This window comes from Camelus dromedarius, chromosome 32 (assembly GCF_036321535.1).
Source record: "Camelus dromedarius isolate mCamDro1 chromosome 32, mCamDro1.pat, whole genome shotgun sequence".
Taxonomy (NCBI): Eukaryota; Metazoa; Chordata; class Mammalia; order Artiodactyla; family Camelidae; genus Camelus; species Camelus dromedarius.
The window spans coordinates 13,989,674-14,014,912 of record NC_087467.1 but is presented as its reverse complement, the minus strand read 5'-3'; the positions used below and the strand labels follow the sequence as shown (position 1 = coordinate 14,014,912).

The 25,239-nt window shown below is 38.2% G+C and overlaps 1 protein-coding gene across 3 annotated transcripts in view; it reads right to left on the bottom strand.

Moving 5' to 3' along the window:
- Window positions 1-23,213, bottom strand: part of OSBPL1A (oxysterol binding protein like 1A) — a 154,622-nt gene extending 131,409 nt beyond the window's left edge. Inside the window, exons 1-5 of one of the 3 annotated variants that reach the window (XM_031439047.2) lie at window positions 23,089-23,213; window positions 14,938-15,112; window positions 6,064-6,186; window positions 2,982-3,067; window positions 2,055-2,129 (exon numbers count right to left, since the gene is read on the bottom strand). In XM_031439047.2, the coding sequence (XP_031294907.1) occupies window positions 2,055-2,129; window positions 2,982-3,067; window positions 6,064-6,184 (282 nt within the window). In that variant the 5' untranslated portion in view covers window positions 6,185-6,186; window positions 14,938-15,112; window positions 23,089-23,213. Of the gene's footprint in view, window positions 1-2,054; window positions 2,130-2,981; window positions 3,068-6,063; window positions 6,187-14,937; window positions 15,113-23,088 lie in introns of those variants that run through there. The other 2 variants (XM_031439046.2, XM_031439049.2) reach the window with 2 other exon arrangements.
- Between the last annotated feature and the right edge of the window lie 2,026 nt (window positions 23,214-25,239).

The window sequence follows — 25,239 nt, the reverse complement described above, 5'->3', positions numbered from 1 at the left end:
AGAGCTAGACTGGCTATATTAACACAAAATAAAATTCATGGTAAGAAATATTCCTGAAGGCAAAAAAAGACATTTCATAATGATTTTAAAAAGGGTCAGCACATCAGGAAGACATAGCCCATATAACATGTCCCACAAAATCCCACTGTAAATGGATAAGCATCTAACAGAGCCACACAATTCATCAGGCAAAACCTGACAAAATTAAAAATACACAATTCAAGAATTATACTTGGAGACATCAACACTTCCCTCGTGGTATTTGGTAAAACAAACCGAAAATCAGGTAAGGATAAGAGACTTGAGCAGCCCTATCACTAAACTTAACCTAATGTACATTTATAGAATACTCTGCCCCAAAATAGAATATATATTTTTTCAAGCACTCAAAGGGTATTATCCAGGATAGATCAAATGCAATACTGTCAAATAATTTCTAATAAATTTTAAAATAATTAAAAATACATTCTTCAATATATAATTCAAAGTAAGCTATCTGATCATAAGGGAAATCAAATTAGAAATCAACAATGGAAAGAATTTTGGGAAATCTCCAAAGATTTGGCAAACAACATATTTCTATATTTCCATAAGAAGAAATCACAAGAAAAATTAGAAGATCTCTTAAAATGAATGAAAACAAATATACAACATGTCAAAGTTTATTGTATGCAGGTAAGAGGAAAATTTATAGCTTTAAATACCTCTATTAAAGAACACAGAACTCAAAATAATCTTCACTTTAAGAAACAAAAAATAGAAAGTTAAATGAAAAAGAAAAATAACAGAGCAGAAATCAATGAAATAAACAGAAAATTTTTCTTTTGAAAATCAATGAAATGTTAGTTCTTTGAAAAGATCAACAAAGTTGATAAACCTTTAGCCAAACTAAGGACAAAAAGAGAGAACACAAAAATTACCCAAATCAGAAATGAAACAGGGTAACATTACCAACCTTACAGATATGCAAATAATTACAGAAGAATATTATTAACAACCTCATGCCAACAAATTACACAACTTAGGTGAAATGGAAAAAACCTAGAAAGAAAAAAATAACCAAAACTGACTTAGGAAGTAGAAAATCTGAACAGATTTATATTAAACAATTAAATTAATCTAGTAATTTAAGATGTCCCACACAAAGTCCAAGCATAGATGATTTCACTGGTGAAGTGTATCAAATATTTAAGGAAGAAATAAAACCAATCTTTCACAAGCTATTTCAGAAAACAGAGGAGGAAAGAACATTTCCCAAGTCATTCTGAGGCCAGTATTACCATGTTACCAAAGCCAAACATATCAAGAAAACTACAGAGCAGTATCTCTTATGAATACAGACCCCCAAAAATCCTTAAATTAGAAAATAGAATCCAGCAACATATTAAAAAGATTATTAACCAATACCAAGTGAGATTTACACAGGAATGTAAAGTTGGTTTAACATCCCCAAATTAATGTATTATACCATATTAATAGATTAATGAACAAAAATCACATGATCATCTCAAAAGACAGAGGAAAAGCAACTGACACCCATTCATGATTAAAAACTCTCAATAAACTATAAAATAGAAGAAAGCTTCCTCGCGTTAATAAAGGGCATCTAAGAGAAACTTACAACTATCATACCTCCTGGAGCAATGGAAATGTTCTAAAACTGGATTGTGGTGACCACTGCACAACTGTGTACAAAAAAATCACTGAAATGTACACTAACAGCAAGTGAGTTTCATGCAATGTAAATTATTCCAGTAAAGGTGATTTTAAAAAGAAAGTCCAGGAGTTCTCCATCCCTGAAGTACGCAAGCAGAGACTGAACAAGCTCCTATCAGGGACACTAGGGTGGGGGTCTCCATGACCTTCATACTTGACCCCACTGTCTGTCACTAAGAGCATGTGGCCTTTTGACCCACAGTGCTGGTTTATACTTTTTTTTTTTTTTTTTTGTGGCTTTTCCAAGTTGCTATTCCTAGGGTAGCAAAGGAGAAAACATTTGTGACTACTCTTCCAAATATTTCACTTGCAAATATTGAACAGAGAACATTTTTCACCTTTCGTCCTGTAAAGGCAGCACGATGAAGTGGCGTGTCTCCCATGTCATTTAATACATTTACTTCTGCACCAGCCTAGTAAACATGAAAGCTTTAAACACCTTCCACATATCAAGAAATATACAAAGGTGAAAATAATTCTCTAAAAAATACATTAAATATTTTAAAAATTAAAATAACTGTTGAGACTGATTGTCACTATTAAAAATAAATTCAGTTCATAGTAAAACAGTAAGCTTCCTCAAAAGTAAAAATCTACCTGATAGGTAGAAAATAAAAACCTACTTTTCAAAGTCTATACACCCTTCAATTCATTCTACTCTAGAAACACTCATATTGAAAAAAGGAGAACTGTTTCTCTGAATAAAATAGCATATTTTCTCCACCACTGTAAGTTTAACGGGAAAAAAAGAAAAGGATACCACTATTTAAATGGTGGAGGAGCTGGAGGTTTACTGGCTGCCCTCAGCTCCTGAATTTCAGGTTTTGAGTTACTGGATCAGTGTTAAGATGCAACCCAATTTCAAAAATATCAGTACGTGGAAACTTATTCATCAGAATTGAGAAGTGAGTTCTTAAATGACATGGAGCTCACCTGGAGAGTCTGACATTATTTTTGAACTACACAGTATGTGCTTTGGCAATTTTTTTTTAACTTATGCTCAAAAAATAACATAGTATCTTCATTAACTCGTATGTCCATTTTTGCAACTGTAAAAAGTCAATCATGTAAAAGTCAAATGATTGATAGAACAATTGTAGCTAATCAGGCTAAACTAATTCATATGTTTCGCAAAGTATTGTCTTTAGTGATCAACAATTACTTTAAATAGGCCATTAAGGCTCAGATGGCTTTTCTAGACTTTCATAATTTTCCTATTAGCAATATTTATTTTATTCATTTAAAAACTAAAGCCATAAATATACCTTTAAGAGATCCTGGACCACTTGTCTATGTCCAAAATAGCATGCCAGATGAAGAGGTGTCCAACCCAAATTAGACTTACTTCTCCCTACAAAAATGGAAAGAAGTATTTTTAGATGTTATTTAGGTAATTTTACAATAAAATTAATTTCTCCCTAATATGCTGCACCAATCCAGTGGACAGCGGCTCCCTTCACTGCTGATGAGTGTGAGACTAACACATGTTCTGAGTATAATGGAGTAGAACTCACAAGACCCAGATTCTGGTGCCATATTCCTAACTCAACGGCCTCATGTCTGAAAGGGTGAAAGGAGACATGATGGGGGTTACATTCAAACTGGATGAGTTCTAGTAGCCTGTGGCTCTAAGGTGCTGAGTGTCTAACCATCTTGCCATCATTCAGCAAAGATGCGATTCCCTCGGCACAGTATTTCACGAAAAGCTCCTCTTCTTGAAAATCTGTCCCGTTAGCAGGGTGGGTAGGAAGGGGGAACTTGGAATGACTCTTTCCTGAAGCATTCGGAAAGCCGTTAGTGCTGCAGACAGGGACAGGAAATGGGAGTCCTGACTTCAGATAAAACCTCAGGTAATGAGGCTAAGGGTTACCGGGGTGGTTGAGTCCAATTAGACAGCAAGAACCAAAACTAAAAGCAACGAAATGTCAGGTCCCAGCTGAGGAGAGGTATAAAACGACTGAGTGTGGTAAAAACGAGTGATGTAATTCAATTTAGGGAAATAAAATGAGGGCACTATAGCTTACAGCTGAGATAGTGTCAGAAGGTTACCAAAATTTCCCATCAGGCTTGAAAGAATACAGCCTCTCAAAGTCCCAAAGCCCACCACCCTGGAGGGTCTACCAGAGCCCAGGAGAAATCCTTGGGAGGAGCTGGAGGTTTAAGGGTTGCGCTCAGCTCCTGGATTTCAAGTCTGAGGCCAACAGAAAGCCCGGCAACCAGCCTCAGGGCACCCAGAATAGGCCTCTAACAGCTTCCGGAGGGACTGCCATCGCCAGCCGTGTCCCTGTGATTGTTTGCCATTTACCTAAACTCCCACAATGTTCCCTCTCACATGTGTAATCCCACAGGCAATACGTCCTAGAGCCTTGGTCCATTTCATGGAACATTCCTCTTTACCCTGTGGTCCTTCACTGAAACCTAGCTCCTCCTGATGACACTGATTCTCCTTTATCCCGAGGGGAGCCTCCCAGTACCCACACACCCCTGGTCCTCACAGCACAGAAGCCAGGTGAGTCTCCGCATCAAAACCTAGTGCAGTCTTTGGTCACTGACTTCACTCACATTTCAACCCCTCGTTTGAGGCTTCCCCATTAAGCCACAGCCACGCCTCCCTCAAATGCCTTCTCTCCTGACATCTACCAGCTTCCCAGTGGCTCCCCTCTCACCAGTTAACTCTGGGCAACACAGTCTTTCTCCCTGAGGCAAATCCTGCCACCATCCTAGGTGTGTCTCCTACTGTCCAGTCTCCTGGTGACTCAGGTTCTCAGCTTCCTTCGCTACCCCACAAATTTGGCCTCTGCTCAACAGTGGGTACCCAGTCTCAGAGCCAGAGCCTCGATGTCACTGTCATGTCTGAACTCGGACACAGAAAGCCCACTTACCCAGAGTCCTCATTTTCCAACTTGTTCACACAGATAAAGCCCCAGACGTGCTCTTCAACTTAATCAACCCTCCAGTTCCTTAATCACTTCTCTTGTATGTAAATTCCCCCACCATCTTCACTTCCATCAATAAATCCAGCATCTATTTCTTGATTCCTTTTAACATTTCTTTGCCAATATCCTATCTTTGTCACAGCAGCCTAGAAAAACCCCAAAGCCTGGTAAATACATTCGCTCAATTTTTCTATAACCGCAGCTAGGTTGCTAAACGGTGGTGGAAGAAAAAACACAGAACTTTGTGGATTCATGGCTCCAAAAAATTCAGATCTCATACTCCAGCTAAGCCTTGATCATGACTGGCGATCCTTTCCGAGGTGCCCTGGGCTTGGCGCTAGAGAGGGTTGCAATACTTTCACTTGTTAGATAGAAGAGACACAAATGTTTAGTTGCTCCTTCCTATTTGCAACTAAAGAGGGAGAGGCTGAAGATAAAGGAGAAAAAGGAAAGCCTAGGAAGCAGGAGGGCCTGGGATCCAAGATACAGGAGGCATGATTATCGTGAGACCTCAGGAAGAGAGGATAAAAGGGAGCTTGCGGGTAGAACTGGTGCCAGGCAGCCCAGGGAATTCTGCGAAAGCTTCTCTTTTTGTGTGAGGCTAAGACAGGAGATGATTTGTTACGGGGGAGGCGTCTGGTAAGAGGGTTGAGGAGAGTAGTAAAGGACTGAAACAGCTGTGCGGGAGTACAGGGGCATGTGAACAGGGCACCGTGGAGAGGATCCCAGGGGCTGCTACCTCCTCACCTGGCCTTATCCCTCAGCCCTCCTGCCTGCAAGCCCTTGCCATCTGCACTGCTTTTCATCTCAGGACCTGGTACATGGCCTGTCTTCTGCCTTCCTTGAACCATTTTCTCTATTTTCACCTGGTTAAGTCTACACAGCTTCATATATCACCTTGGTATCATCTCCACCAAGCAGCTAATCCTCCAGGTTCCAGTTCCACATCTCTGTGTCTCATCACATCCTGCACGTCCACATCTTCCATATGTTGGTCCATGTTGTGTAATGAGGACGAGTCTGATCTAGCCATCTACTGCACTAGTCTCAGCACGGGCAGGAATTCTGACATCTCCAAGGCACTTCACATGACTCCGGGTGTACAATAAACACTTAAACCTGTTGCTACAATTACAGTATCTTCGAGAAGAAAAAATCATCATAGCATGCATCCTGTGGACTCAGGGTCACCCTTGTCGGTCACATGGTTTGGGATCCATGACAGTTTTAAAGACTGGATCTCAATTTCTCTGACTCAGGGGGAAGTAGGAGAGGACCCACCCTTAAGGGGGTTCTTTTTAAAGTAAGAGATGGAAATTTATTACAAGCAAGATCAGAAAGATTAGTACTAAATAAATGATAAAATAGGGCATACTCACAAGAAAAGCTATAAAATTCATTCAAAGCTTACCTTTGCAATTAATGTCAGCAATGATCTCGTTCCTTCCCATGGTTTCTAGCAGCTGTCTCACCTCTTCAGCATTGCCATTTCTGGCATGATGGAGCAGCTGTTGCTCTGCTTCTGTGTTCATTTCTAGATTGAAAAAAAAAGTAACATTGCTATTATCTAAGAACATAGTTCGCTTTTGGTTATTATCTACTAATACACAAAGGGAAAAAAATTATCTTAATTTTGTAGCTAACAAGACAGACAAAAGAACTGATTAAACGAGTCAGCTGCAGGGCCAAAATTTGACCCTGAGACTCTTTGTTCACTATATTATATACTGAAGAAGTGTACTAGACATTTGGGCAAGTTTCTTACTCTCTCAAAGCCTGTCTCCTCATCTACAAAATAGAATCAACCTCATGAGCTGCTGCAAGATTGTGTCTATGAAAGCATTCCACTAAAAACAAAGTATTTTGTAAATAGTTATTGGTACAACTTTAATAACTAGACAGAAAGCTGAAATATGGTAATTCATACAAAAGTATTAGTCTGAAATGTAAATTAATGCATTAAAAACAGTTAAGAAAATAATTACAGATAATGATCCTGGAGAGACCACACTTAAAAATAAATCCTCATACTTTCTTACCAAGCCTAAAGCCAACTATAGAGGACTATAACCAAATTTAAAGCATTGATGTCAAAGTGTAGTGAACAGCAGTTTCCAGAAAAAAAACAAATTTCTTTCACCCTAATAATTAAATGCAAATAAATCAAAATGATTCTTTTTGCCTACTTGATTAGCAAAAATTAAAAAAAATTAAACATACCAAATGCTGGGATGGACAGAAAATGTGTACTCCAGTAAACTGCTAATAATATTATGCATATTATATGTTAACATGCATACAATCCTTCATATGTTGTAGGAGGAAAGGCAACAATTTGACAAGATCAAAGAATTTCAAAATATACATGCATCTAGGGAGCATTCTGGGACATGGCCAAGTAACTGCCTCCCCACCTACACAGCAACTGCACTGGCAGACTTGGGAACTCTGGAACCTATTGAAGATTTGCAACTACCAGGGAAGACTTGGAAGATAAATTGCCATTAATTTATGTCAATTTCAGCTCTTAGCAGGGTAGAAGCTCCCATCTTCCACCCCTAGCCACCTGGCAGGCACCTGTACCTGTGTTCCTGGTGCAGCCTGCTGGAGCCAGGGTCAGCAAAAAGGACCCTTTCCTCCAAATACTGGGAAGCTGGGCTCTGATCACTGTTTGCTGCTTCTGATCACAGAAGTGCAGACAAAGAAGTGGGCAGCCACTGCTGTTGCACCTGGCCTCCTTGTTGCAAGCCACTCCAATGGGCTGGACCACATGGGAATTTAAAGGGCCAGCACTCTTTTTTGTTCCCCTATTCATTTTTCTATTTTCCCCTTAATTTTCCTGTGTTAAAGACTAAGACATTCACAAACAACTGCATATAGGGGGATAATCTACAATGTGACTGCTCATGCTCACCAAAAGGCTCAAAAGAGACATGAGAAGACCTTAAGTTTACACCCATGCTGGTCCTCAGCAGAGAGACAGTCTACAATCAAAAAATAAAACTAAAAATTAGCAAATCCTGGAGAAGAATGAGAATCTGATTTCTAGAGTTACTACTTTAGATTTAAATGTCCAATTTTCAGTGACAACAACAACAACAACAAAAAATCACAAGGCTTACAAAGAGACAGGGAAAACAGGGTCCATTCAATGGAAAAATTAATCAGCAGAAACTGTCCCTGAAAAATGGATGGCAGATGTACCAATGGCTTTAAAACAACTGTCTTAACAATGCTCAGAGAACTAAAGATACGGACAGAATCAAGAAAATGTATAAACAAAACAAAAATAAAGAGACAGAAAGCCTAAGATGAAAAAGAAATTTTGCAGCTGAAAAGTATAACAACTAAAACAGAAAATTCACTTAAGGATTTCAAACACAGATTTAAGCAGGCAGAAAATTTGGTGAACTTGAAGACAGGACAATGGAAATTATCAAGTCTGGGAACAATCTCTTCAGCAAGTGCCATTGGGAAAGCTGGACAGCTGCATATAAATCAATGAAGTTAGAACTCTCATACCATTCATAAAAATGAACTCAAAATGGCCTCAAGACTTAAATATCACACATGACACCATAAAACTCCTAGAAGAGAACACAGGCAAAACATTCTCTGATATAAATCATAGCAGTTCTTCCCTAGGTCAGTCTCCTGAGGGAATAGAAATAAAAGCAAAAATAGACAAATGAGAAAGAATTAAACTTACAAGCTTCTGCACAGCAAAGGAAACCATAAATAAAAGGAAAAGACAACCTATGGACAGGGAGAAAATACTGGCCAACAATGCAACCAATAAGTGCTTAATTTTCAGAATATACGAACAGCTCATACAATTCAATAACGAAAAAACAAACAACCCCATACAAAAATGGGCAGATCTAAATAGACATTTCTCCAAAGAGGACATATAGGTGGCCAACAGGCACATGAATAGATGCTCAACATTGCTAATTATTAGAGAAATGCAAATCAAAACTACACTGAGGTATTGCCCCACAGCAGTCAGAATGGCTATCATTAAAAAGTCTACCAATAACAAATGCTGGAGAAGGTGTGGAGAAAAGGGAACCCTCCTACACTGTTGGTGGGAATGTAATCTGGTGCAGCCACTTTGGAGAACAATATGGAGGTTCTTTAAAAAAACTAAAAAAGAGCCATATGATTCAGCAATCCCACTCCTGGAAATATATCCAGATAAAACTCTAGTTTGAAAAGATACACGCACCCCAGTGTTCATAGCAGCACTATTAAAAACAGCCAAGACACAGAAGCAACCTAAATGTCCATCAACAGATGAATGGATAAAGATGTGGTATACATGTATACTACTTAGCCATAAAAATAAAGAATGAAATAAAGTTATTTGCAGCAACATAGATAGACCTAGAGATTATCACAGTAAGCCAGGAAGAAAAAGACAAATACCATATTATATCACTTATATGTTGTGGAATCTAAAATATGATACAAATGAACTTATTTACAGAATAGAAACAGACACATAGACCCCATAGACTTAGAAAACAAACCTATGGTTACCAAAGAGAAAGGGAGTGGGAGAGGAATAAATTAGGAGTTTGGGCTTAGCAGATACAAATGACTATACATAAAATAGATAAACAACAAGGTCCTACTGTATAGCACAGGGAACTATATTCAACATACTGTAATAAATCATAATGGAAAAGGATACAAAAAAGCATATATGTGTGTATAACCAAATCACTCTGCTGTACACTAGAAACTAACAAAACATTGTAAATCAACTATACTTCAATAAAAAAATTTAAATTTTTAAAAAAACAGTCCATAAAATAGGTAGGAAATGGGGAAAAAAGACCTAAAAACAATCACATAATTTTGCAACTTAAGAAATTAGAAAAAGAATAAATTAAACCCAAAGCTAGCAGAATGAAGAAACTACAAGCATACATCACTTTATTGTACTTTATTGCACTTTGCAGATGCTGTGTTTTCAAATTGAAGGTTTGTGGTAAATCTGTGCTGAGCATGTCTATCGCTCCATTTTTCCAACAGCATTATTTTTCAATTAAGGTATGTACATTTTTATAGACATAATTTTATTCCACACTTAATAGACTACAGTATAATATAATCATAACTTGTACATGCACTGTGAAACCAAAAAATTCATGTGACTTGTTTTATTGTGATATTCACTTTATTGTGGTGGTCTGGATCCAAACCTGCAGTATCTCTGAGGTATTCACATAATAAGGACCAAGGCAGAGATGAAACAGAATAGAAAAACAATAGAGAAAAATTAATGAAACCAAAATCTGGTTCTTTAAAAAGATCAACCAAATTGACAAACCTTTAGCTAGATTAAGAAAAAAAGGGAGAAGACTCAAATTACAAAAATCGGAAATGAAAGCAGGGACATTACTATCAATTCTATAGAATAAAAAGCATTATAAGAGTACTGTGAACTATGCACAAAATTGAATAACCTAAATAAAATGAACCTAAATAAAATACTCCTAGAAACAAGAAACTTACCCAGATTAAATCATGAAAAAATAGAGAATCTGAAAAGAACCGTAACAGGTAAGGAGATTGAATTAAAAATCAAAAATCTCCCAACAGAGAAACTCCCTGGACTTGACTGCTTCACTAGAGAATTCTATCCAACAATTAAAGAAGACTTTATACTAACCCTTCTCAAATTTTTCCAAAATTGAAGAGAACACTTTGAAACTCATTCCATGAGGCCAGCATTACTCTGATACCAAAGCCAGAAAAGGACACAAGAAAACTACAGACCGATATCTCTTATGAGCACTGATACAAAAATTCTCAACAAAATACTAGCAAACCAGTTTTAGCAGCATATTAAAAAGGAATATACATCACAACCAGTAAGATTTATTCCTAGAATACAAGGATGGTTCAACATATGAAAGTTCATCAACATAATACACAATGGAATGAAGGGGGAAAAATCACACATGATCTTCCCAACTGATACAGAAAAAGTATATGACAAAATTCAACAACCTTTCATGATAAAAACACTCAAAAAACAAGGATAGAGTTTATTTTTCAACATAATAAAAGCCATATATGAAAAACCCACAGCAAACATTTTCAACAGTGAAAAATTAGACCTGTCCCTCTATGACCAGGAACAAGGGAAGAATGCTCGCTTTTACCAGTTTTATTCAACATTATACTGGAACGTCTAGTTAAAGGAATTATGCAAGAAAAAAAAAAAGGTATCTAAATTTTAAGGGAAGAAGTAAAATAATCTCTTTGCAAATGATATGATTGTGTAAGTATACAACTCTAAAGAAGCCATTAAAAAAAAAAAAGCTGTTAAAAATAACAAATGTAGTCAGGAAAGATTCCATAAAGTATGAGGATAAAAAGTAAACACAAAAATCAGTTGCATTTCCATACACTAACAATAAACAATTTGAAAAGGAAATTACAAAAAACAATTCCATTTAAAATAGCGTCAAAAAGAATAAAATACTTAAGAGTTAACTTTACCAATGAGGTAAAGGAGTTGTACAATGTAATCTCAAACACTGCAAAAGAAATGAAAGAAGACATAAATAAATACACATCCCATATTCATGGACTGGAAGATTTAACATTGTTAAAATGTCAGCTCTACCCAAAGAGATCTACCAACTCATTGTAATCCCTACCAAAATCCCAATGCTGTGTTTTTCAGAAATAGAAAAACTCATCCTAAAATTCACACGGAATCTTAAGGGACCACAAACAATCTTTAAAACAGCCAAAACAATCTTAAAGAAAAAGAAAAAAACACAAAAGCTGGAGGACTCACTGATTTCAAAACTTACTACAAAGCTACCAGAATAAAAATAGATGGTATTAGCATAAAGACAGACATACAGAACAACTGAATGGAATAGAGAAGCCAGAAAGACAATCTTGTACATATACTCAAATGATGCAAAAGAATGAAATTGAGCCCTTACCTAAGACTACATTCAAAAACTAACTCAAATGGATTGAAGCCTTAAATTTAGGATTTAAAACAATAAAACTGTTAGAAGAAAACACAGAACAAAAGCTTCATGATATTGGATTTAGCAATCATTTCTTGGATAAGACATCAAAGGCACAGGTAATAGAAAAATAAATTGGACTTCATGAAAATTTTAAAATTCTGTGCATCAAAAGACACTTAATGGCTAAAAGGCAACCCACAAAATGGAAATATTTGCAAATCATATATCTGATATTGGATTAATATCCAAAATATATACAGAGCTTCTAAAAACCCAATTCAAAAAAGGGAAAGGTACTTGAATAGACATTTCTCCAAAGAAGACATACAAATGGCCAAAAAGCACATGAAATTATGCACAACATCATTAATCATTAGGAAAATGCAAATCAAAATTACAATGAGATACTACCTTATATCCATTAGAAAAGCTACTATGATAAAACAGAACAAGTATTGACAAGGATGTGGAGAACCTAAAACCCTGGTGCGCTATTGGCAGCGATGTAAAATGGCACAGCCAGTATGTAAAACAATACAGCGATTACTCAAAAAAACTAAAAATTAAAAATAGAGTTACCATATGATCCAACATAGGATATACCCAGAAGAAATTAAAGTGGGGTCTTGAACAGATAACTATACCCCTATGTTCAAAGCAGCATTATTCATAATAGCTGAAACGTGGAAGCGGCCCAAGCACCCACTGCTGGATGAATGGATCAGCAAACGTGGTTTATACATACAATGGAATGTTAATTAGCTGTAGAAAAGGAAGGAAAGTCTGCAATATGGTGCAACATGGAGGAACATAATGAGCACTATATCCTAAGCAAAACAAGCCATTCGCAAAGACAAATACAGCTGACCCTTGAACAACACAAGGTTTAGGGGGATCACCCTCCACACAGCTGAATGTCAAATGTAACTGTAATAGGGAAGAACAAATCTGACTCCATATTGGATCTGTTTCTTTTACTTTGTATTCTACTGCTTTTGGTACAAGTTAATCACTAAAGGGATGTTGCCTGTAGCTTAAAGTACACATAATGGCCCATCTCGGGGAAACCTACCTCCCATGCAGTGAGGGTAAGCAAAAATATCTTTGTTTAGCTCGCTGGAAACAATCTGACCAGGCCTAGCAGTGAAAGGCTGCAGGAAAGAAATTAACACACCCCCTTCAGAGTCTGACCAGAACCAGGAAATACTGCAGTAACGTATCGCCTTTTTTACTCACCTCCTCCTCTTTGTTCTATTAAAGAAACTACCATCCAAATCCAGGCAAGATGGTTCTTTGAGACACTAGTCCACCATCTTCTTGGTCTGCTGGCTTTCCAAATAAAGTTGCTATTCCTTGCCCCAATAATTCGTCTCTCAATTTATTGACCTGTTGTGTGGCGAGCAGTATAAGCTTGGACTCGTAACATAATTTCTAGTCAGCCCTCTATCCCAGATTCAACCAACCATGGATCATGCAGTATTGTAGTATTTACTACTTTTTTTTTTTAAATCCACATATAAGTGGACCCATGCTGTTCAAACCCATGTTGTTCAAGGGTCAAGGTACTGTATGATTTCACTTGTATGAGGCACTTAAGAGTACTCATACTCACAGAGAAAGTAGAACAGTAGTTGCCAGGGGCCTGGGGGAGAGGGGCATGGGGAGTTACTGTTTATTGGCCATAAAGTTTCAGTTTTACAAGAAGAAAAGGGTTATGAAGATGGATGGTGGTGATGGCTGCACAACACTGTGTTTAATACCACTGAGCTGTACACTTCAGCCGTGTGCCTGGCTTGCATCTCATCCATACTTGGATTGTCTGGGCTTTGTGCTAATCACATGCCTGCATGTCCTTGTCTTGCTGCCCGATCAGCTGAGCGTACTCATGCCCTCCTCACAAGCATTCAGCTTCCACCTATCCCTGAGAACTAGAGGTGGGCTTCTGTGAGCTCAGAAGCAGAACAGGAAGAGCAGTCTGCTCCCCAAAAAACTCCTACCAGCCAGGGAAGGGCCCAGAACCTGGCTCCTTCAGAGCCCTGTCAGACAACCAGCTCTGGTCCCAGCACGCACTCGGGGCCCCTTGAAAGGGCTCTTCTAGACTCTCAGGGAAGCCAAATTCAGACCAACCCAGAGAGTGATATTCAGACTTTCAGTGCAAATTTTCCTGGAAAACTTCTTCTAACAGTGACCATAATGTCCTTTCTTCACAGTTTGTTAAGCAGTGTTTATTCTAATTCACCTCTGCATTCATTTATGTGTGCATACTTACTCAATAAAACATTTGACTACTCATCTTAAAAGTTTACCAATACTTAAATTTATTGTAGCCCTATTCATAAAGCAAAAAAGTTAAACAATGTCCATTGACAAAGGTTTATTCATATAATTGAATACTATGAAACCATTAAAAAGGTTATAAAAGAATTTCTAAAACTATGGAATTGCAATGTATTAAGTCACATTTTCCCAAAATAACAATCTCTATGTTTTATACATTCATAGATAACAATCTCTATATGTTTTACATATTCACGGAGAAAGAGTAGAAAATACACTAGGATGGTAACAGTGGTTACTCCTTGCAGTGAAATTACGGTTTTCAATGTTTTTTGATAGCTGTATTTTCTAAATTCCCTGTAACATAAAGGCATTTCTCTAATGTTATTGTAGATAAAAAATCTTCTTGTCAAATTAAATGGACATTTTATCACAGGTGATTTTACATATATATTTTTAGCCAGACAAGTGCATTATACAAAGAGTGACAGTCTACTTTTGCTGGCATAACACAAAAAACTTCCACTTAATATCCTTTCCCTGCTTTTTAAGAATGAATCAAAGAACGTTTGAGGCAACTATCTCCAGAACATACTAGCAGTTGCTTAATATTACCTTGGGTTCTCATCACATTAGGTTTACAGAAAAAAAATTGTGTTTTTTTTTTTTTTTTCAGTTTTTCCATTTTTATGTAGTAAATATGGAAAGGAGTATAAAATAAATCTATTATCTACTCTATCAGTCCATTGTAATTATCATATTAACCACAACAGTTGCTCGTAAGTGCTGGGATCGGGATTTATGATTTATTACAAGGTTTGCTGAGCACCTACCAAGGACGAGGACTGCTCCAGGCACTGGAGGTCCACTGACGGACAGTACAGTCCCTGCCCTCCAGACACAGGGCAAACACGCAAACGATCACACCAACATGTGCCAAGTGTAGCAATCCACAAGGGAAGTGGAGGTGTAGAGGAGAAAGGGAGTGATTAGCTCTTTACCTGCATCAGTTATGGAGGGAATCCCAGAGACCGTGAGATGTAAGCTGGGACATGAATGAGGAGACCGCCAAGACCAGCAGGACGAAGGTTTCCAATCCGGATGAACAACTGTTAGACCAGAAACAATCTCTGGGGACGATCCGGTTCCATCTTCATAGTGGTGAGTTGGCGATTCCTGTGGGAAATGGAGGGAGATATGCCCAGTAAGCGATGAGCTAACACGAGCTTGAGCAAAGGAAAGAAGCTCTAGGCTTGAATTAAAATGGTGGGAGTTATCAGTCCATCGGTGGTCAATAAAATCACAGGGGTAAAGAAGACCCCTCACTGGGAGAAGACCAGCACTGAAGGGGAAGGAGGCCAGTGACTATGATCCAGCATAAAAGATCTAGGTGCGGATACGGGGACAGGAGAGGGTGGCAGCCCTGAAACCAAGAGAGGCGAATGTTTCAGGGGGGTTGGATAGGTGCGAAATGTCAAAGGAAGGGCAGGGACGAGGCCTGAAAATGCCGACTCGTTTGGCAAGAAGGAGGCCACTGGTGACCTCAAGACGATGCTCAATAGAAATGACAAAGGCAAAAAAATAGATGTGGGTAAGTTGAAGGGGTTCATGGTGGGGAATGCAGCAGATTCCTTTAAAGTAACTTTGTTTCCAAGGGCCGTGATGGCTTCAGTTTTAGGATATGAGATACAGGGGCATGTTCATAGGCTGTGGGGCAAAAACCAGGAAAGGAAAAGCTTGATATACAGGAGAAAGGAGGAATGAGGGATGAAAAGGATCCTAGAAGAGCCTGACATAGGTCGATGGAAAGCCCAAGGGAAGGATTAACCTTAGAGAGAGGAAGAACCACACTAAGACCAGGGACAGGCCAGATGGGGGTTGATGGGCTGGCAGGGGGCTGGGGAGAACTCCTGTCTGATGCCAATGTTCTAAGAGAAATAGATGCGTAGGTACATTAACAGGAGAGGACCCTTACTATGAGATGGGGGGGGGTGGGGTGGGTAACGGAGGTAAATAGAATTCAATTTGTTTTAAAATTAAGAAAGGAACAAGGCCAATTAAATTGAGACAGAAAAATAAAACTGTTGTTGCTCTATGCCTAAATCTCTTATGTATTCATTTCAACACAGGTGTCTGCTTGATTAAAAAATATAGTTAAAGCAATTCATTCTCTCCTTTCCAAAGCAATTTAACACCATAGCCATCAAACTAGCTAGTCTATCCACAGGCTTAGCAGACTTTAAAAGGTTTGCAGACTATAACACTTGGGACTTACTCAAATAAGCAAGACCCTGAGGATAAATTCAAAAATGCAAACAGGCATTTTCAACACTTTTCCTTTATAAACTTCTACTTTAGAAAGGTATGTTGGGGTGAGGAGAGGACTGACACCTTCCCTTACCTCCATTTGGAAACAAATTTATAAAACCATGTATATGTTTAAAACTTACTTCCCTAAACCAATTATTTTGTAACTGTTGAGAGCAGAAAAGTAAAAACACAATTTTACAGCAAATTTCCTAGTGGCTCTAACAACCAGTCAAAATAGCACAACTCCAAAAATACCTGTAATTTAAACTTCTTAAAATGATAGTGGTACTAATTAGACCAGCAAAATAAAGTGATCGTTATGTTCTTTTCAGCTATGCTACAAAGAAACTAAGAAATGTTCCAAACCAAGGCATAAAAACATTCATTATATATTTTTTCTACATACGAGAACGATTATAACTCAAAGCCCACCGCTGTCTGCAGACGTGAATATTCAGAACTTGACACGTCAATAATATCTGAAATTTTATTCCTCAGGTGGGCACTTAGGAAGCCAGCACGGGCTAGGAAGGGGTCCAATGTGATTGCCACGGAAGCTGCAGGTCCCCCATTACCACCGCAGCCAGTGTCTCCTTCCCTAGCTCTACTATCACACCAGGAGATTAATCAGTACACACTTAATTGAAGATCAACCGCATTCCAGGCATTGTTTTAAACTCTGATGCATAAATCTTTGATGAATAAAACCAGGCCTTACATTAGGAGAATTCATGTTATTGGGAAGTCAAGTGTACAAATTACTATCCACATTTCTCAAGAGGTCTGACTTGCCATCTCCAACCTCAACTAGATCCCCCTTCATAAACCTTCATGGTCCCTTATTTTTGCCACAAATGTCAGTCTGCAGGTGCTCATGAGGTCATTTGACTCTCCCTACACTACACCGTAAACACGAGTGGAAAAAGGATCCCGTGTCTATCACATTCCCCACTATATCCCTACTGACCAGCAAGGTGCCTAGAACACAGCAGGCAAATATTAATTAAATGGACAGATGGACAGATGAATGTGGACTTAGTTCTTTGAGAACAAAGCATTCAAGTCTCCCTATAGCAAGACCTAAAAGCAACGCATTCATTATGACTAAGTGGGACATCCTTATTTAGCGACCAAAAGAATGAAGTTTTCTTACATGTCATAGGAAATTAAAATCATACGAAAAGAGAGATGTTTTAAAAATATACACTCCAAGATTATACAAGATTATCCCTACTTCTTTGACACATCTCTAAATCTTAAATTTATGTGATCAACTGTTAACTTTAGAAAAAACACAAAAGTTAAAGAATCCAAATTCAATGTTGAACAGATTTTAAAGAAACATTCTTTAGAATCATGAGTGCTTATTTCAGAAAAGCATTTTCTCTCGGATACTTAAGCCAAAGAAAGACAAATAACCCCTTAATGCATCTTATGAGAGTGGACTGGAGCCACACCCTGTTTTTAAGATTAATGAGATTTTACAAACAAGAGAATGTTTTCAAAGAAATAATAGACAAAAACATTGAGCTTCAATAACTAGGAGACTAGTGACCATTTGGCGTTACGTTTCCTTTCCTTCAAAGCCCACTGGGGAAGCTAAGCTTCCAATTCTAAATTATTCAGTGGAAAGCAAATTTATATTTTGTTGTTGTTTAAACACTGTCAATTACCTGATTATGCTAGTCCTCATCCTTGATAGGCCATGCCATTGAATCCCCATTCATTATAGTGGGTAAATTCTGTGGCCCGAACAACTGTTGAAATCTTGGCAGAGATCCTAAAATTTGTAGTTTAGAGGGCAATCATAACTTGTTAAATTTGGTCAGAGGTCTACTATTTGATCATTTGAACTGCTACTTTTCTTTACTATTCCAGCTTAATTTCTACAGAATCCAAGTAGAAAATTCCCAGAGAAATCAAAGATAGTAAAGTTCCACAATCAGAGCTAATTCACCTGAGTACCAGAAACTCAAAATATTAAATGACGTGTCCTTCAACAGTTCTTAAAGGTATTTGAAAAGTTAAAATCCAAAGAAATCCAGGCTAACTTTATCCAATCATACATCTAACAACATTTAACTGGACATTATAAACATCAGGAAAGTATGGTGGTTCCTCAAAAACTTAAACACAGAATTACCATATGATGTAGCAATTCCACTTCCGAGCCTACATACCCCCAAAAATTGAAAGAAGGGACTCAAACAGGTATTTGCACACCCATGTTCACAGGAGCATTCTTCACAACAGCCAAGAGGTGGAAGCAGCCCAAGTGTCCACTGGCAGATGAACAGATAAGCAACTTGTATATATGATGGAATATTATTCAGCCTTTAAAAGGAGTGAAATTCTGAAACGATGATGCTAAGTGAAATAAGCCAGACACAAAAGGACAAATATTATGATTCTTCTTATACGAGATACTTGGCATTGACAAATTCATGCAGACAGAAAGTAAAATGGTGGTTAGTGGAAGCTGGGAGAAGAGAAAATGGGAAGTCAGTGTTTAAAGGGTAGAGAGTTTCAGTTTGGGATGATGAGAAAGTTCTAGAGACAGAAAGTGGTGATGGCTGCACAACAATATGAATTATACTTAATGCCACTGAACAGGATACTCAAAAATGGTTAAAAAGGTAATTTTATGTTATATGTATCTTACCATAATTTTTAAAAAATTAGGAAGCATCTGAAATATGGCTCTAACAATTGCCAAATAGCTTCTGTATGATTAACAAAGCCAAAGGAAGCCTAATTATTCAAAAAATCACTCTATGACTACATGTTGTGATCACTTTTAAATTCGCAGATACTGATTTTACACTTGATACTACATTATTAAAATAATATTTGAGATACACTGTATACCAGGAATTTGCATACTGAGAAAAATTAAATATTTATAAATACTTTCATTTTACAAACTAAGTCTTTAAAACAAAAATCTGTAGTGTGCTTAGCACTGAATTCCAAAGTAGTCAGCTGCTTAATGATGTGTTTCTTTTAATATGGTATTCTTTTTAATATAAGGAAAATATTAAAAATTAAAGTAACTATGTAAAAATATAGCAATAGAAGTAAAATGATTTTTGCTATCAGTGTTTCCTAGCAAGCAATCAGTAAGTTAGTTCTTTTATATGATCATCTATTCCTAGGTATGTAGATATACCCATTCGTATACTGGCATACACAAATATGCATATATAAAACTATGACAGCTGTGATAACACAAACAATTAAATGCATTTTTGTTTTAGAAATTCAACATTGGTAGACAGAGTCTTATTAATCTAACACTGATTTTAGAGATGAAGAAACTGAAGAGCACGAACGTAAAGTTATTTGCCAAGTGTAGGGCTTTACTTGCCATAACCAGAACCTAGAATTTCTAATCGGGGGTAACATATTATTATATATTAATGCTATGTATTTCATAAAACTCAAATCAGCCTCTAAAATAAACAGCCACTGATCCTAGTTATTGTTCACGTGTGAGCACTGAGGAAGCTCATTCTGAATCATAGCTTAACCCCCTCATTTTAAGACGCTTTATGCTAACTGAAATGAGATCCAAAACATGGCAATTTAAAGATGACAGCAAATTATAAAGTCTATTTTAGGAAGCACTTGCCTCTTTCTCTTAAAGATATGAAATTAAATTTAAAATCACTTAATTTTTAATTCAGTGAAACTTTCTCTTTCTTGATAAGACTCTGTGCCCTGATAAACAGCATCTTTTTTTTGCAGAAGAAATGGGAAAGAACTGACTATAATTGCAGTATGTCAAACTACAGTGTGTAAGCCATTGAAATTAACATAAAATGTTTATACCAAATTATTCACTTTATATTTGACCTATTTACATTACCTTCTCTTATTCACATTATGTACTCACACTACCTTGGATGTCATACAGATAAAAGAACAATCCTACTTGCTGGCTTTTTATTTATTATTTTACCTTTATTCAGTTGAAATGTTGATGTTTATGAAAGCTGGTGAAAATTAAATAAGCTTCCTAGCCTTATCTTTTAAATTGTTTAAACCTTAAGTTGCAATACATTTTATATGCTTCAGCAACCAAGAACTAACCCTCAGATGCACCCCGACTTGAATATGAACTTCATAGATTCTAAAAGCTACTGTTTCAAAACAGGCTTGACCCATAGAAGCAAAGAGCAGGGAAGTCCACAAATTAGATACAGTTTTGGATAATTAAAAAATACTCACCAACAAGGAGGTTGACTGTTACCTTCTAATGATAAAATTCCTTAAATTTTAGACAAATTGTATTTAAATGTTTCCATGTTTCCCACTGTGATTATTTCATATCTGAAATTATCTTCCAAACTTAATGAAACTCATATGTACTAACACTGACCAGTTACCCACCATATGGCCAGAAGTTTCTCTTTAAAGGAAAACTTTAAACAACAAAGTAAAAACATGTGGTTACTTTCCAGTGTCACATGATAGGAAACTACAGTTAAAGACCGCTTTCACTGTATACTACAGTAATTTCCTACTTGCTGACTGATGAATACTAGTGAGTGACCTAGTATATCCTTTTACTTTAAGCATTAAAAGTATTTCTTATACTTGTCCACCTTATTAGTGGATGAGGTTAAGCAAGTGAGAAAAAAAAATTCAACATTTCTAGGGATCAAGAACATCCTACAAGATACTTATCTGACATTATGATCATCAATATATTCTGTAGAGAACACAAGACAGTATCTTTTCTGACACCTCATTAATGAATTCTGGTGAGATTGATAATAAGCTAGTGCTTACACTAACACCTGTCCTCTTTCTAAGGAATGGAAAGAATTTACAAGTCAGTAATGTTCTAGGGGGAGGGTATAGCTCAAGTGGTAGAGTGCATGCTTAGTATGCACTAGGTCCTCGGTTCAATCCCCAGTACTCCCTCTAAAAATAAATAAATAAACCTAATTGCTTTCCCCCCAAATAAATAAGTAAATAAGTCAGTAAAGTTCTGATTACCACCAGACTTGGCTTGAGTAACTGACAAGGTTCTGAGCCACTTCAGAATTTCTCACAAGCCCTTGCTCTCTCCTCCACATGTTATTAGTTAAGCTGATTTCCACTTTCTACTGACTACTTTTCTCATTGAATACAAAATAATGTACAAAAGCTCAGCTCCTAGTATCAGCAATAGGTAAGAAATTGCGAGTTCCAAGTTTGAAATATGATGATTAAATATATGGATGTACCTGTAAATAAAATAAAGCCACAAGAAGAAAAATTTTAATTTGTTAAATAGACATTGAGTCATGTTATCACTCAAAAGAAATTGGCTGCATTCTTCTACCTAGTTGTTTCAAAACACACATCATTTTCCTTTGCTTTGGGGGAGGAGTGGGAGAGCAAGGTTTTACAGAAATCACACCTAGCTGCTCTGAGTTACAGGTGTAAGTGCTGCACGAACAATACCTGCAAGGCTGAGCAGCCCCCGAGACAAGGGTCAGCCAGCTCCTGCAAATTTCTGCTGATGAGCAAGGCGATATTTAGCAAGCGTCATCTAATAAACAGACCCTGGCAAAACCCTACACTGAGACACAACTGTGACAGATAACTGCTGCAGGTTGAATAGATTTAACTGCTATTTTGCATATCAGTTGCTCAATGCTGGCAGAGTTGCTCTCTGCCTGGGAGAAAAGAAAAAGAAAATTTAAAAAGGAACGTTACTGACGGTTTTCTCCCCTCTCCCCACCCAACCCTCCCAGTCTGTAGACAGAGCCCCTGGTTTAGAACTAGGGGATGAAAGAGGGTGGATTTTGTAACTATTCCGTAACTAATACAGAGATCTTTACAATTTCTACTGGGGGATTCAGAAATTATACCTACCAAACTGGCTGCAAAAAATTCTTTGCATCAGGGTCAGAACGCAAACATTGCTAAACCATCAAAAGAAATTAACAAAGTATTTTCCAAACGTTGAGTAAAGAGGTGAGGATACTCCTAACTCTATACCAAAATACATCAACTACAATACTAAGGCTGAGCTTTTCAAGGAAAACACACCCCTGATTATAAAGCGGTTTTGATTATGTTATCAACTATTCACAAAACTTGCAACATTCAAGCAGCCTAGTGTGTTAACTTAATATCACAATGTCAACAGTTCAACTTCGCAATACAAGCTACATAAAGCAAAAACGTTCACGACTGAAAACTAATAATATTAAGTAAATCAGGATAACCCCTTTCAACGTCTGCTTATTACCAGGGCCACCGGGTAAACAAATACTTATTTCTATTGTGCAGCTGCAATCTTTCAGTTTCCGAATCCCTCTGATACTCTTTCATGCTATTCGAACTGACCACGCGGTACACTGTGAGAATGGTCACATGAACAGCTCGTGACTTCCCCGGTAAATCAATCCTCCTTACGTTCTTAGGAAAAAGTTGGGATGCCCACAAACAAGTACCGAGAAAGCACGCAGCTGATGACTTGGCAGGGAATGCATGTGGCACCAGGACGAAGTCGTAGCACCCAAAATGGAAATGCAACAAATGCCAACATCTTGCTACTAGTAACAACTTTCTTGCAACGCTGGAGCAGCCAGCTACTTCGGGGAAGCGGAGCTCCGGCTCCGAGCCCGGCATAGCCCGGCCATCACCCTGACAATCCTCGGAAACGCACACGCACCCCCAGCCAGGCGCGGACAGACCTCCCCTAGCAGCCGGCAGCAGGGAGCCTGCTCACACGGGAACCGGCCTAGGAAGCTGACCTACGCCGTCACCCAGAGCTCCCGGGGCGGGGGCCACGACCGCAGGCTCCCAGTCCGCCCGCCTCACGCCCAGGAAGCGGCCGTCACCTGGCTCGCACTCCCGGAAGACTCGCAGCCCCGCGGAACGTCGGCCTCCACGGTCCCGCCGCCGGGAGCCTGGCGGAGCGTGAGGAAGTCGCGCACCGCTCCGTGAGGTGGCACCGCCCATCCGCGCGGCCGGCCCCACCAGCGCGCGCGCGCGCGCCGGGTGTTGTTTGCTCCAGGCCCGTGCGGCACGTGACCAGCCGGCGCGGGGGCCTCGTGGCGCGCGCTCCGCCCCCGGCCCCGTACGCCCCGCCCCAGCACGCTCCAGTCCCGCCCGGACCACCGAGGAAGGTTCCAGGCTTTGCCAATCGCTCCTCCCACCACGCCCCGACCCAAAGAAGGGTGGATCCTACTTCGAGGACACCTGGGAGCTGTGGCAGGCAGAGGAATCCCCCAAGCCGAAGCAAATATAAATACTGGGTTAATGCTCTGGAAATTTGTTATTAAACCAATACATCACCCAGCTGCCCACATTATTTTCTGCTTTGGCTGCGACTTCACCCATGGGAACTTAATTGGCAGTGTAAATTAGCTGCATCCCTTTCTGTTTTCACAGGTCAAAGGATGGTCTCTAAATGCTATACAGGTGTAACCATATGAGATGGGTAGGAATGAGGTATGCTTAAAGAGATAAGGTTTTACAAATTTTCCTTCACTTCCTGCTCCCCCCCAGTATCTTTCATAAAGAGTCCACCTCTTCGGGCTCTGGCATGACAGGTCTAGCCAGAGGAGTTAATAGTCTATAATGTGAAGGTTCAAACTCTAGTATAATAACACCTTTAAAAATATATATGCATAACTAAAAAATAAATTATGAACATATGAAAAAAATTCAACTTTCTTGTATTTTCCAGTTTTCCAATGAACATGTTCTTTTGTAATGAAAATTAATATAAGGTATCATTTTTAAGGAACTGTAGTTTTTCAATCGATTTAAGTCTAGAAATACGTACTGAGAACCTATTACAGGCCGGTTGGTCATTGCATTATGTGTGATACATCATGTGGCGGATCTCTTAGAATGTCTTTGGAGAACATAAGCAGCTTTGCTTGTATATCCCAGGCTAGCATCATCTTTTATTAATTAAAAATAGGCACTTGAATAGAACAGGACTTTGACAGCAAAGTGTGTGTTAACTAAAGCAGACATATTTGCCTCACAAAAAAGAAACTTCAGGGCTTTTATTTTTAAGAACACTGAATTATCTTCACGGCCAAAATTGACTACCGAAATAATTTTCTGTATGATTCCACAAAGCCTTTCCTTCTCACTATTATGATTTAACTGCCTAAATTCACTACTCTCAGTTTTTCAGTTCACTTTACTATCTTCTTGAGTTTGTAATTGAAAACACATCCTAGCCCATAGGATGAAAGTAACAGGAGGTAATCATTATGATTACCAATAAAAGAAGTTCTAATCTTGATAAGATCACTAATTGTACTGTAGTTTTACTAGAGTCTCTTTGATAATTATGTAAACAATCTTTAGAAAAAGATACCTCTTTGGAATTTTGATTTCTGACTAGTACAGATAAAACACAACAGTGTGTACAAGTCTTATTATAGAACGTGGTTATCTAGTGGAACTTTCTGCAATGATGGAAATGTTCTATAATTCTATCTTGTCCAATACAGTAGCCACCAGCCACATGTGCCTACTGAGCTCTTGAAATCTGACTCGTGTGATTAAAGATCTGAATTCTTAATTTAATTTAATTTTAATTTTAATAAGCCACATGAGGCTAGCAGCTACCATAATAGACAGTGATGATCTAGAACAACAGAGCAATTACTATATTGTTCCTAGTTATGTCATACTCTATTCTGAGAAAAGTTTGGCAGACATAGAACATCTGGAAACAATATTTTTTCCAAACTCTTTTCTGAGCTTGTGAACAGGTAGATATTTTAACTTTGTAGATGGAGCGTGTTAAAGATACCATGTCACCCTTATCTACAATTCATGTACATAGGAACAGAATTGGAAGCTCCGGTTGGATGGAAAAGGGATTTGGGAGTAACTAAACCTTTGCCCTGCCATTCCCAGGCCTGCCTGACCCAACTGAAAAGTTAAGCAACTTCAGATCACAATGTGCTTCATCAGAAATTACCCATTGCCTAGTTCAGACTGGATCTACCTAGGCTTTTTTT